Source organism: Equus przewalskii, chromosome 6 (assembly GCF_037783145.1).
Source record: "Equus przewalskii isolate Varuska chromosome 6, EquPr2, whole genome shotgun sequence".
Classification (NCBI taxonomy): domain Eukaryota; kingdom Metazoa; phylum Chordata; class Mammalia; order Perissodactyla; family Equidae; genus Equus; species Equus przewalskii.
In genome coordinates, this window is record NC_091836.1 from 31,369,966 (window position 1) to 31,384,958 (window position 14,993).

Sequence of the window (14,993 nt, forward strand, 5' to 3'; positions counted from 1 at the left end):
AGGATACGGTATCATCATGGCCAAGTATAATGTTTCATCTAAGTATAATGGTTGTCAGCAAAAAATAAAATAATACAAATAAACAAAGACTTTTAAAAGTCATGAAAGTTTAGAACAAAGAGAATGGATACGATGATGGTAATGATTATGATGGTGACTACCATGTGAGAGTTTTTATATAATAAATGCTTTTAATCACTTTAACAATTTAATCATTAAATCGCTTTACATTCTACATTCTCAGGCAAATGGAACATATCTATAATAGCTATTTAAATATTTGTTGCCTGATAATTCCCATCACTTCTGGGTTTATTCCTTTTGATGACTTTCCACCTGTCTATGTATCACAATATCCTGCTTCTTTGTATGCCTAAAAATTTTTATTTGGATGATGAATGTTGTGTATTTTACGTTGTTAAGTCATGGATTTGGTTGTGCTCTTTTAAGGAGTGTTAGACTTTGTTCTCCGAGGCACTTAAGTTACTTGTGGATCGGGTTGATCCTTTCAAGTCTTGTTTTAAAACTCTTTCAAGAAAAAGCGAGGTTTGCATTTGTTCCAGGATAATTTATCCCCATTACCGTGTCTAATGCCCCACATATTAAAAGGTCTCTCCACTCAGGCCGTTAGAAATAAAAACTGTTTCCATCCCTGTGTGGTCACTGGGAATTATTTGGCCTACTGATTTCTTGTGGATCCTTCCCACCTTCAGGTAATTCTTTAAATGTATGCCTAGATCTATATTCAGTCTGGAGTCTGCATACCTCCAGAGTTCTCTTTCTATGCAACTCTCTCATCTCTGGTCCTCTTTCCTGCAAATGCAAGTCACCTGGCCTCCCCAAACTCTGACCACTGTCTGCTCAATTGAGAGACACCGCCAGCCTCTGAATGCTCGGTGCCTGTGCTGTAGCCTAGAAACTGTGTTCAGCCTGCAAGCTGGGGCAGGTGTAGGGTTCACTTTGTTTCTCTTCTTTCAATGATCGCAATCCTGTGCTGCTTGTTGTCCAATGTCTGAAAACTGTTGCTTAATGTATTTTTGCCATTTTCCAGTTGCTGAAGTCAAAAGGTTAAATAAAATCTCTGTTATTCCACCATGTCCAAAATCAGAAGTACTAATTCCTTTATTTTTAGAATGTATCATTCATAATATTTCTTATGTATCATTTTCTCTCAAATTAAAATATGAATTACTTAGGAGTAGAGATCATGTCCTGCTTATCTTTGTGTCTTTGGCACCTCCCACAGCATTTTACACAGGGTCCTAAAAAGGACAGCTAATATTTATTCAGTGATACACTGAGAAAAGTGTTTTCAAGTTTATCTTCCAATAAGCCTATAGCATAGAAATTGTTATAAAATTCATTTTATAAATAAGGAAGCTGAGGTACAGAGAGATTAAGTAACTTGCCCAGGATCCTATTAGTAGTAAACGTCAGAATGAAGATATCAATTCAGCGACTGCCATACTGATTCAATAAGTGTACTCAACACATCGTGTGTGAATGACTACATGACCGAAGAATGAGTCTGAGGGAAAATCATCATGTACACAGTGGTAATTAAACCACATAACTGAACAAAAGCTTTTCTCTTTTTTTTTTCCAGATCCAGAAAAAACCAGAGAGAAGATTTAGATCACAAGTGAATTAGGTGACTGAGAAAAGGACCAACAAATCTGGCTTTTAATACAACTGTTGGGAACTCTGTTTTGAAAGTCCTCCTTATTTCATTGCCGGGTGCTCAAGGCTCATAAAAAGCAAAGCATGTAAACAGCTATCGCTAGTACTCCAGCAAAGTACTTCCCCATAGACAGGAACAAACTCAGTTTTGTAGCTAATTCAATCATTTGACACCAATAAATTAACAGATGTAATTAAGTACCTATGATAAGAATAATGATAACTATAATAATAGTGATCATATTAATAATATTGAGTTATATAACTTAAAAAAAATCAGATATCAAGTACATTTTAAGGCAAGTTTCCTGGCAACATTTAATCACAGTTCTTTTTGAGCGATAGCAATGGTACGCGTGTCTGGGTAACTGGTGACCTGCCTGACTCTCCCTAAGCCCTTGGTTCTCAAATGTTTGCTCACTTCGGTGTTGTCTGGAAAGCTTGTTAAAACACAGATTTCTGGGCTTCACCTCTGGTGTTTCAGATACAAAGGGTCTGGGGAGATGCCCAGGAATTTTCGTTTCTAACGTGTTCTCAGGTGATGCTAATGCTGGCTGGGAATCAGATTTTGCGAACTAGTGTACTAAGCAACAAAATCATTTGGTCTGTCCCTGTTTCAGATGTTTCTTTTAAAATATGTGTATATATAAATTAGTCTTTAACTTCAAACTTATGAAAGGAATTCATCGAAAGAAATCAAAATAACACTATGGGTAAATCACGTATGGTTTTACTTAAGAATAAATTTTCTCACTTGTAGTCAATATTTATTGCTTTAATGTGGCTGTGTTTAATTACCAAGTCCTTAGCAATACAGGATTAGTATAGTCTTCTACCCGTTTTGGTTTTCAGTTCTAGTGCATGTGCTGATGGACTCGGCTCCCATCTTGGTGCTCACGTTGGTCCTCGGAATCTGGAGCAGAGGTTCTCCAGTGGTCTCTGCTCTCAGTGACTGACTCCTACAGCACAACCTCTCACTCTTGCCGCAGCCTGGGGGTCTTTGTTCTCCTTTCCCAGACACCCACATGGCTCACACTCTCATATCCTTCACATCTTTATTCAGACATCACCTTCTCAGAAAAGAATTTCTTAGCCACCTTATTTAAAATTGACACCCCATCCCCAAAACTCCATATTCTCTTTCTTTGCTTTATTTTTCTCCATAACTTTTGTCACCTTGTAACTTTTCATAAAATTTCTCTCTATATTTTGCTTATTGCATGTCTCCCCTTAGTATAATTTAAACTCATTAGGGGCAGAGATTTTGTCTGTTCTGTACATTGGTACATAGTGGGTGCTCAAGCAATATTTGGTAAATGGATGAATGAATGATTTCCTTTTACCTGTGTACATTAATACATTACATTACTCAATGATGGACTTAATTCTTTTGCTCTACTCTGAACACATCATTAAAGTTACAGTTTCTTTAGTAATTTCCTATCTGAAGTCAGGTGCTAGGCCTCCATGTTTTCTTAAGTTTTGTTTTGGGCCATTTATCGAAAAAGACTGTGACAATTTGCACCTTGTTGTTACTTGGCATGGTTCCACTTCTGGATTCATCCATTCCTAATTATCAGTAGGTAATACAAACTTCTGCCAACAACTATCCTCCCACTAATGCTCCTGATGTCATCACCTTGGACCAACTCAGGTTACCCATCATCTTGGTCATTCCTTGCTCTCCTGTAGCCTCAGTCTATCTCCACTACCGTGCTCCTTCGATCAATATTTTTAAAAAGCAAACACATCTCCTAGTAGAGAATAATATTTTCCAACCCATGTTTCTTTCATATCACAATACTCTTGTATTCTCAGCCAGTCTTCTTCAAAGTGTTGTCTGTATTTATATTCTCCATTTCTTTATATCTACATACTATTCTACCTGCTCTACTTTGGCTTTTATCCCACAAATTCTATTAAACATTTTGCGAAGTCATTCATGAGCTGCTGTTACCAAACGCAATAGATACTTTTACTTCTTCACCATGCTACTTGAAACATTTCCCCCTTGTTTTTTGTCCTATTTCATAGTATCATACTCTCCTGGTTTTTCTTCTCTTTGGTCACCCATCCTTAATCTAATTAGTGGGTTATCTCCTTTTGTTATCATCTTGGTGATCTCAGCCACTTCTATGGCTAGAATTATCATTAATATATTTGATGATTGCCTGAACTATATTTCTAGCTCATATATCTTTTCTAAACCTTAACTTATAATTAGATGTTCCACAGCAGTTTCCAATTCAATCGATCTACCACTAACCCACCCTTTTGATGTTCCTTTTCTCATCAAATATCTCCACCTTTCACTCAAGTTTATAGCCAGAGGCTTAATATCCTGAGTCATACCTCTTTTGCCCTCACTTCTCACATGATATTTATTTGATCTGGCTAATAGAGGTGAAAACTGAGTCTCTCGAAATATTTGAATGCCTACCAAGAAGTTAAAATTCTCTAACTTTATAGGTCTCACTACAAATAGTGATACTTTATTATCTATTATTTCATTTAGAGTTGGAGACATTGAGGCTCAGATAAGTTTGACGTGGTGACAGTTATCTGCAAAATAAACTGATTTAGCCAAGGCTAGATTTGGAGACCTCTGAATCCCAGTTAGGTAACTTTTCACTGCTTTAAGCTATGCATATACAAGATAGTTCATGGATTAGATTTTTTTTTCCAGGTTGGTGTGGCATTGCTCATCCTGTTGACACAGTCTCAGGCTTCTGATATGCTGACATGGCACAATATTCGTGCAGAATGAATGTGTTGAAGATAAGAAATGATGTGTGATATACTAAACGCTAACGTCTAGTTTTCCTTAGTATCAAGGACATGATTCTGTCCATTGCCTCTCTCAACACTTCTTTCACCTTTTCATTCCTCAAGCTATAAATAAAAGGGTTCAGAAGAGGGGTCACTACTGTAATGAGGATAGCAGCTATCTTGTCAAAATTCAGTGAATAGTTCTGATTGGGTCTCACATATACAAAGATGTTGCTCCCGTAAGCAATGGAGACGACAGTGATGTGAGAAGCGCAGGTAGAAAAAGCTTTTTCACGGCCTTGGGCAGACGGGATATGCAGAATGGTAGAAATGATGTAGGTGTAGGACCCAGTAGTGAACGCTAGGGAACTCAAGATGACAAGGGCAGATAGGAGAAAGTTCATCTTCTCAATGAGGTGAGTATCTACACAGGCCGCTTGTAGAAGAGGAGCAATGTCACAGAAAAAGTGATTGATTTCTTTGCTACAATAAGGTAGCCTTGTCACTACAATGATTGGTACCAACACAGACAGAAAGGCTCCCAGCCAGCAGCCCAGAACCAGCAGGAGGCAGGTCCTGCTGTTCATGATGATGGTGTAGCGCAGGGGGTTACAGATGGCCACGTAGCGGTCAAAGGACATCACTGCCAGGAGGATAAATTCCACTGTCCCCAGAAAGAAGTAGAAATAAACTTGGATGATGCAGCCAGCAAAAGGTATGGTTTTCTTCTCTTCTAACAGGCAAGCTAGTAACTTTGGGACAATAGTAGTTGTGAATAAAATGTCCAAAAATGACAAATTACTGAGAAAAAAATACATTGGAGTTTGAAGGCGGTTATCAGTCCATATTAGGGAGAGGATGATAATGTTTCCTGTTGCCGTTAAGGTGTAAGTCAACAGGAGAACCACAAAGAGGAGTATCCGAAGCTCCAGGAAAGCTGGGAAGGCAGTCAGGGTGAATTCGGTCACTGTGCTCCAATTTCCCATGGCTGTTACTATGTGGTGGGCATGATCTCTCTGAAGAAACAAGAAAAGGAAAATCAGCCTAGAAAGTAATTTTATAAATATCTGTTGAAAATTTATTGTGGGAACTGCCTTATTTTGGGAGATGACTCATGGGATATAGTCCTTCATCTGAAAGTCACTGTTGTGCAAGCTTGGGAAAGTCAAATGTCATTTAGACACAATTTTTTCTGTAAAATGAAGGGATAAGACTGGATTAAAAAAAACCTGTCAGCTTCCTTCTCATTAAATAAAATTTCTCTTCTTTTCAACTTGTTAAGCTTCATTTTCCCAGCTAAAAATGTGCTAATATACACACTCATACTTTAACTAGAACTCCTTCCTATTATTCTGAAGTTTACAATCACTGAAAGTTTGGCAGTTGACCTTAGTGACCTGCCACGAGTAAGAGATACAGGTTGATTTATTTTTTTCTGATATTTGGTGATCTCCAGAGTCTCCCAATTCTTAAATTCTTTTCCTGGCATATATAGATCTCTGGAAACAGATCAGGGATTTCTGAAAGGAACAATGACATATGGTTCCCACTAATAACTTAGATGACACATCAAAAGGGAATAATGGGTTTCTTCTCATTAGATTATGCCCTGTGTCCAAAACCTACTTCCTGCAAGTTCTATGAAGTGTGTGATATTTACATCATATATCTGCCTGATTATTTAAGAGAACATTATACAATGTGATAAAGTCAGAGAGGTACAAATTACACACAGGGAGGTAAAGTAGAGGTAATTCAGCTTACTCAATTTACTTGATCAGTTGAAATCATAAAACCTTTGTCTAGATTTCACTTAGCTCTCTCTTCCTTAATAAATAAGTTACAGCTGATGCCCTCATTTTCCTTTTCCCACCTTCTCTTCTACCCCTTCCCCAAGATAAAAAAGCTTTCCTTTCTATTTCATTTTTTATTTGAAAGTTTTCCTGTTACAAAAGTGCATTTTTCAGTGCAAAGAATTAGAAAATGCAAATGCAAAAAAGAAAATTATAAAATGTAATCAAACCTGTTAGAGATACAGTGACAACATTTTGGTGTACAGTCATGTGTTGTTTAATGACATGGATATGTTCTGAGAAACGTGTTGTTAGATGATTTGTTGTTGTGCAAACATCATAGAGTGCACTTACACAAACCTAGATGGTGTAGCCTACTACACACCTAGGCTATGTGGTGCTAATCTTATGGGACCACTGTCGTATATGTGGTCTGTTGTTGACTGAAACATCATTGTGCAGTGCATGACTGTATATATATTTCCAGTCCTTTTCAAATTACATACATATGTATCTAAAATAAATCATGCTAACATATTATTGTATAACCAGCTTTTTCTTATTTTTCTTTTTTATAATAATCTTTCCATGTCAATTATTAGAAATCTACACAATCATTTTTTAAAAACAGACTTTTTGAGGTATAATTGAAATACAAAGAAATGTATATATTTAAGGTCTACAATTTGACAAGTTTGGACATATACAAACACCCATGATACCAACATCACAACCAAGGTAACAGACACATCCAGCATCACCAAGAATTTCCTTTACAAAATCATTTTTAAGGGTCAAACAGTGTTTGATTCTATGGATGGGTCCATAATGTATTTAGCCAGTTGCTTAGTGTTGGTAATTTAGATGGTAAACATTTTTTCCTTATATAGATAATGATCAAATAAATATTCTTGCACAGTAGTCATCTTTGTGCAATTACCTTATTATTCCTTAGAATATGCTTACCTTCCAATAGGATATTTGTTCTGTTTCTATCACAACATAATAATCCAAGAAAGAGTTAGTTTTTTTGATCACTGAGGTAAAATTGGTATATAACATTATACAAGTTCCAGGTGTGCAGCAATATAATTTGACATTTGTATACACTACAAAGTGATCACCACCATAAGTCCAGTTACCATCCATCACCATATAACTGACCTCCTTCACCCATTTCACCCACCCCCTAACTCCCTTCCCCTCTGGTAACCACTATTCTGTTCTCTGTATCGTGAGTTTGTTTTTGTTTGATTGTTCATTTTTTTGTTTTTCGGATTCCACATATAAGTGAAATCATATGGTATTTGTCTTTCTTCATCTGACTTTTTTCACTTAATATAATACCCTCAAGGTCCGTCCATATTATTGCAACTGGCAAGAGTTCCTTCTTTTTTTATAGTGGAGTAGTATTCCATTGTATGTATATACTACAACTTCTTTATCTATTCGTCCATCGGTAGACACTTAGGTTGTTTCCATATCTTGGCTATTGTAAATAATCTTGCAATGAACATAGGGTGCATATATCTTTTTACATTAGTGTTTTCCTATTCTTTGGATTAATACTCAGAAGTGGAATAGCTAGATCATATGGAAGTTCTATTTTTAGTTTTTTGAGGAATCTCCATACTGTTATCCATAGCAGCCACATCGATTTACATTCCCACTAACAGTGTACAAGGATTCCTTTTTCTCTATGTCCTCTCCAACACTAGTTATTTCTTGTTTTTTTTGGTAATAGCCATTCTAACAGATGTGAAGTGATACCTCATTGTGGTTTTGATTTGCATTTCTCTGATAATTAGTAATGCCAAGCATTTTTTCACATGCCTGTTGATCATCAGTATGTCTTCTTTGGAAAAATGTCTATTCAGATCCTCTGCCCATTTTTTTAATCAAGTAATTTGTTTTTTCGTTCTTGAGTTGTATGAGTTCTTTATATATTTTGGATATTAACTCCTTATCAGGTATATAATTTGCAAATATCTCCTTCCAATCAGTAGACTGCCTTTTCATTTTGTTGATGGTTTCCTTCATTGTGCAGAAACTTTTTAGTTTGATGAAGTCCCACTTGTTTATTTTTGCTTTTGTTTCCCTTGCCTTTGGAGTCAGATCTGAAAAACGTGATGCTAACCACCTATGATTTCTTCTAGGAATTTTATGGTTTCAGGTCTTATATTCAATTGTTTAATCCACTTTGAGTTAATTTTGTGTGTGGTGTAAGATAGTGGTCTAGTTTCATTCTTTTGCATATGGCTATCTAGTTTTCCCAACAACATTTATTGAAGAGATATCCTTTCCCTACTGTATATTCTTGGCTCCTCTGTAGTTAATTAAATGTCCACATATGTGTGGGTTTTTTCTGGGCTTTCTGTTCTCTTCTATTGATTGATGTGTCTGTTTTTATGCCAATATCATACTGTTTTGATGACTATAGCTTTGTAATATAGTTTGAAATCAGGGGATGTGATGCCTCGAGCTATGTTCTTTCTCAGGATTTCTTTGGCTGTTTGGGGTCTTTGTGCTTCCACACAAATTTTAGAATTATTTGTCTAGTTCTGTGAAAAATGCCATTGGAATTTTGATAGGGATTGCATTGAATCTATAGATTGCTTTGGGTAGTATGGACATTTTAACAAAATTAATTCTTTCAATCCATGAGCATGAAATGTTCTTCCGTTTAATTGTGTCTTCTTCAATTTGTTTCCTCAGTGTTTTATAGTTTTCAGTGTAGCAGATATTTTACCTCCATGGTTAAATTTATTTCTAGGTATTTTATTCTTTTTTGACGCAATTATGAATGGAATTGTTTTCTTAATTTTTCTTTTTGATAGTTTATTAGTGTATAGAAATGCCACAGATTTCTGTACATTGATTTTGTATCCTGAAACTTTACTGAATTCATTTATTGGTTCTAACAGTTTTTTGGTGGTGTCTTTAGGGTTTTCTACATATTTTATCATGTCATCTGCAAATAGTGACAGTCTTACTTCTTTCTTTCTCATTTCGATGTCTTTTATTTCTTTTTTTCCCTAATTACTGTATGTTGAATAAAATTGGTGAGTGTGGACGTCCTTGTCTTGATCCTGACCTTAGAGGAAAAGCTTTCAGCTTTTCACCATTGAGTGTGATGTTAGCTGCAGGTTTTGTCACACATGGCCTTTATTGTGTTGAGGTATCTTCCCCCTATTCCAACTTTCTTAAGAGTTTTTATCACAAATGGATGTTGAAAGACTTGGTCTTATAATATTAACTTTTACCTTACTAAAGCAGCTGATAACATAAAATCACTTATAGATCGCTTTCCCAAGTACTTTTTCCGAAGTAATAGTTCTACGTCATACCTGAGGCTGGGCAGCTGATGGTTTAACAAGATTAAACCGCCATTTTTTAAAGTCTCCTTTTATATTCTAGACTTCAATTTTCTTGTCTGTAAAATTAGAATGTTGGACTACATATTTATAGGGTCCATTCAATGTCTTAGAGTCCTGCTACCAGTTTCTTTTTCAACTCTCTTCCCCACCTCAAGGATTCTAACGTTTTTTATTTCCTAGTAAACAATTTCCCAATGATTCTGTAAATTACTGCACAGAAGTGTCTAAACATGAATACATATACCAATATAATATCATAGGAAATCTCATGTGAACTTTCTGTATGAGGCATCCTGTTGTCTGTTTTGTGTGTATTTTGTATTATTATTTTTACAAGATTGTTCAACAGGCAAGTTACACTTCACATTTTAAGATTCAAGTATTAATTAGATTAATGTAGGAAGTTAGAAAAACTGGAATCCAGTCCCAGTTTTTACCACTTTTAGTTTTGTTAGATTAAATTCTTCAACTTTGTCATAGCTTCTTCATCTGAGAAATGAAGATAAGTATAACATTCAAGACGAGCTGCTGTGAAGTTTAAATTAAATCATACATGTGACAATGCCTAACAGATTCTTGCTAAAAAATATGACTCCATTCAGAAAGGATTGAGATGGACTTAAAGGAGATCAACAATTAAAGCTAGTTGTTTCATATCTGAATAAATAACAATAAATTATGAAAAATTTAATTTGTAACTGAGCAAGATTTTCAATGCATACATTATCTGAATTGCCCCAGATTGATATCTGACTGCACTAAGAATATTGACAGGTCAGAAAGACTATATGCAGAAAAATAAATTAAACAAAAGTGATGTCTTAATAGATAATACCTACATGAAAAAGTATACTTACATTTCACCAACTGTATAGATGATGTAAAATTCTGCCAACATGTTTTTCACGTGCAGACATAGTAAGAGGCTTAAACGTTATTATGTATGCATGAATCAATTCTAAGCATTACACTTTGAATTTTTACTTTACAATTCTATTCCTATTTCTAGTTCACGGAAATATCTCTCAAAGATAAAAGAAACCTTCCTAGATCACTGAACCACCTAACCCCAATATGGCTGCTTCTGATTAGCATCCTCATCACATATGCACCTAGCTGTTGCTTGGACGACTTCAGTGATTGGGAAATCACTATCTTGCTTTGGCACTGGCTAAACAGAAAGTTCCTATCCGGAATGGAAAATTCTGTTTTTGTAACTTCCAAATACACTCTCACATACTGACCTTACAGACCAAATATTGATCTTTTTTTATTTTTGCTATGACAGCCCTCAAAACCTCTAAGATCTAGATATTCTCCATGCCCCACATCATCCCAGTCAGGTGAGCACAACACAAATTCTGTTCTGTTTTTGCAGATAGAGAACAAAGCAGTTGTGTTAAGTGGTTTGAAATAGTTGCAGGAATAAATCAGTCATAACCAGATTAGAGTAAATCTTCTCTGGCTCCACCTAAAAAATTTATCCTACAAAATTACTGATTCTCAATTCTGAGGTGTTTTTCCCCATGCAAGAAAGCTATGTTTTGTCTCTTTGGTTAATTCTCAATCATTGTAATTTCTTAATAACTGGGCTGTTTTGGATATAGAATCTCCTACCACTAACTCATCTAGACGTGGGTGATGCAGAATCCTTCTTACAGCATCCTCATTAACTGATGGCTCAGAGGAGGAAACTCAGTATAGTTTTTGGGTTACGCTTTTCTTTTTCTCTATAAAATAAAGCTTCTTTTCTTGTACACATTTTTTTTCCTAAGTGGATGAACTATGTTTTTTGCCTTAGAGTTTTAGAGAAGAACAGCTCTTGGGAATACGGGTCAAAAGAAGTTCGTTAATAATATTGTTATAAAAGAATGTTGGTTCTGAACTACCTAATCACAATTATAAAGTTTTAGAAGGTGCCAAGTAGACCTGTTAGGGGCTCCTTGGGGATTTCCTCAGGTATTTTGCTTTATCCACTTAAAAGAAAAGGAATACTTACTAAAAAAACTACAAACAAAGTAAAAACAGAAAACTTTTCATTCTTCTTAAGTTATTGATACAATAGAAAATATTCTCCAACAATGAATATTCTAGCATCTCAGATATCATGTAGTACCTCTGTCTAAATCAGTGTAGAATTTTTTTTGAAAGTTTTTTTAAGGTTCCAGATAGCTATAGTAGATTCCATGTTTGTCATCCCTGTCCTGTCCCTGTTCCAAAGGAAAAGCCCTTGTACTGGTCTCAGCCAAGTTCAGCTTCGTTCTTCCATCCTTCTGACTTAGTTCCCACAGCTGCAGGCTGGCCATAGACTTCCACTATTCTCTAGGATATATAGAAATATTTGCAATAAACATTCCTTTAAACATTCTTCTCTTGCCCAAAAACACTGTGACTTTTTATCTTAGCGTAAATCTGACTTTCACTTGAGGACACTGATTGCGCTGAGGCTCTTTCAAGTGAGTCCAGCAGACTCAGAGAAAGCTTTTACCCTCTCCCATCCTCCTTTCCATGTGCCGGAGGGTAGGGGTGCACAGCTGGAGGGGTGGCTTATTATTACTTTTGCTGTTGTTGGTGGTGTTACTTTGCTCCCAATTTTTACTTTCAAATCACTATTCTTTGGATTTTTGGTAAAACTCCTTCAAGGCTCATATTATACAATCTTGTAAGTTTTTCTTGTTTCTGCCGTCTATTGCCTGAGTTTCAAGAAAGAGGTAAACATCAGCCATAGAGTGTTCAAATAAGACAATAATGGAGCAGTTTTGTATTGAATTTGAAAATATGAAAATCATTGGTGACACATTTAGTAAACACTTTTTCAGTGGTTCATGGTCTTCCACTTCATCCTAAGAATTGCTATCATTATGGGAAACCTTAATATTTATGTGAATAGCTCATAAAACACTAAAATTTGAATTTCTTAATTTCTCAATGAGTATTACCTGCATTCCTCTTAAATCATCAGCTCCATTATTATAACCTGGATTTTGCCATTACACAGACTTAATCTCTGAAATCTCAAACTCCAAGATTCAATCTCTCAACTTTACAGTTCTTCTATAGGGGTGAAAAACTTTCCCTTCCTCCCTTCTAGGGTCTTTGGCTGGTCTAATAATTAAATTAACATATGACAGATTAACAGGAGAAAAACAAATTTTGTACATGGAGGAGCCCCCTAAAAATATGGGGTAATTGATATTATATGTCATCTTGAGCTAAGAAGAAAGGGGTTGGGGCCTGGGGCTTCAAAGGGGAGGAAGACAATTCACAGGAAGATGGGAAACTCAAATATTTGGTTAAAAAACATTTGCTGTATCATGTAGGTAAGTCTTTCTGATATAAAAAGTTATCTCTGATAGTAGCTCTCTTCCTTGTACAGACTCCCTATCTAATCTAAATTCTTGTAGGCAGTAAAGGGGGAGGTAGAAAGCTTTTCCTGAGTCTGCTGGGCCCCAGTTGTCTTCAGCTCAAAATAATCCACATGCCAAAGTGACACATTCTAGGGTGGGGCATTCTGCTCCCCCTCAGTTCCTATACACTTCCTCCATGGCCTCATCCAGATCTCCAGTCTATGATTGATCCCATTTTCTCCCTATCAGCTTTTCTTCCTCATATATATATGTCAGGAAGATTCATATATATAAATATGAAAGTGCAAACCCCACCTGGTCCTCGTGGCATGTGATATCCCCCTCCCTCAGCTGTAAACATATGTGACTAATAAACTACTGTTAATCTTATCTGTCTAATAATGAGTATCATATGTTCGGCCATCCCCAGAACCCTAGGGCAGGACTCCCTCCTTCACCAATGGGGTGAAGAGGAGGCACATGAGACTGAGGAGTGCAACACTTCAGGTGCACGCCATGTGTGTGCGCGCGTGTTGTATCTGGGGTACCTATAAGTGCTGTTAAGTTGGGGAAGAGCTTAGAGGGAATTCTGTTGAGATAATATATAAGAAGTAATAAATGAGAATAGTGGTAAATTAGATAGAATCGCATCTCATGATTGCCTTTAAATAATAACTGCCATTTAAACAATTTTTCTACTCCATGCTCACTACTTTAAGTACCATAGATACCAAAACCTAAAACAAATTCCCTATTTACAACAACAAGACAATTTGTTTTTAAGGAGCCCCATATAATGGGGATAAAATGCAGGAGGGGTGGTCTAGGGTTCAGAGCAAACCTTTTTGTTTACTGACAAACCAAAAGTGTTATTTTGTAATGAATGCATTTGACTTGAACAAAAATTTTTATTAGTGTTTTCCCTCTCTCAATTCCACAAATAATCTTGTGTCTCATTACATGGAGTTTGTTATAATCTGTTATCTTCTATATTATATTTATAGAACTCTCTCCTAACATTTAATAAGTATTTAATAAATGTTGACTGAATGGGCAGCTCAATGCCATAGAGGAAATATGAATATTAATTAATTAATATTAAAATGGGCAAACAGAATGATAGGTTCTAGTTCTGGCTCTCTTACTACCTAGGATTTCGAAAATTCTACCTCCTATGGGCCTCAGTGTCCTCATCTGTGGAATGAAATGTTTGAGCAGGATGCTCTCTAAAGTCCTCTCACCTCATGTCTTTGATGTTATATCTGTGTCAGTGGGAGATACTCACCACAAATACCTTTATCGCAGTTTTTACAACAAAGGGAAACAGTATTGTGTAGGAATTAAGAGCATGGGTTTTAAAGTCAGTTCTTGGTTTGACTCCACTTACTAGCTGAGTGCCTTTGGGAGAGTTATTCAATCTCTCAACTCCTCAGTTAACTCACCTGTAAAATGGGGATAATATTATCGCTATAGGCTTATCTAAAAGCGAAATAAAATAAAGTAAAATGGGAGCCTTTAGCAGGTACCTGGGAAGTGCTCCACATTTTAGTTAATTATGACTGTGGTTAAAGCTCATCAACTCCCTGAGGGTTAGTGCTGGAAGAGGTAGCAATGCTTGCTATGTTTCCTAACCTATGATAGCTTTGTTCCTCAAACACTTGTCTGGGATGGACTGATGACGGATTCTGTAATTGGAGTTGTGATAGGCCTTTATGTACATAGATATGTGGAGAAATACATTTCTGTCTAGAATTAAGCTACTTAACCTGGGATTTGTAGACCTCTCATACATGTTAAAGGGGTCTGTGAACTGGTAATAAATGAACAAATTTAATTTATCATTCATTGATTCATTGATTCATTGCATAGATGGCTCCTGGCTTATGACAATTCAACTTAAGATTTTTTTCAACTTTAGGATGGTGTGAAAGGATACGCAGTCAGTAGAAGCTGTACTTCAAATTTTGAATTTTGATCTTTTCCCAGGCTAGTGATATGCAGTACGATACTCTTTTGTGATGCTGGGC

The 14,993-nt window shown here is 36.1% G+C and overlaps 1 protein-coding gene across 2 annotated transcripts in view; it reads right to left on the bottom strand.

Annotated features, from left to right (window-relative positions):
- Positions 1-2,445: 2,445 nt before the first annotated feature.
- The window catches only part of OR6M1 (olfactory receptor family 6 subfamily M member 1), an 86,768-nt gene continuing 74,220 nt past the window's right edge, over positions 2,446-14,993 (bottom strand). For both annotated transcript variants that reach the window (XM_070623333.1, XM_070623332.1), the window contains one exon: positions 2,446-5,465. In XM_070623333.1, the coding sequence (XP_070479434.1) occupies positions 4,488-5,435 (948 nt within the window). In that variant the 5' untranslated portion in view covers positions 5,436-5,465 and the 3' untranslated portion in view covers positions 2,446-4,487. The remainder of the gene's footprint in view (positions 5,466-14,993) is intronic.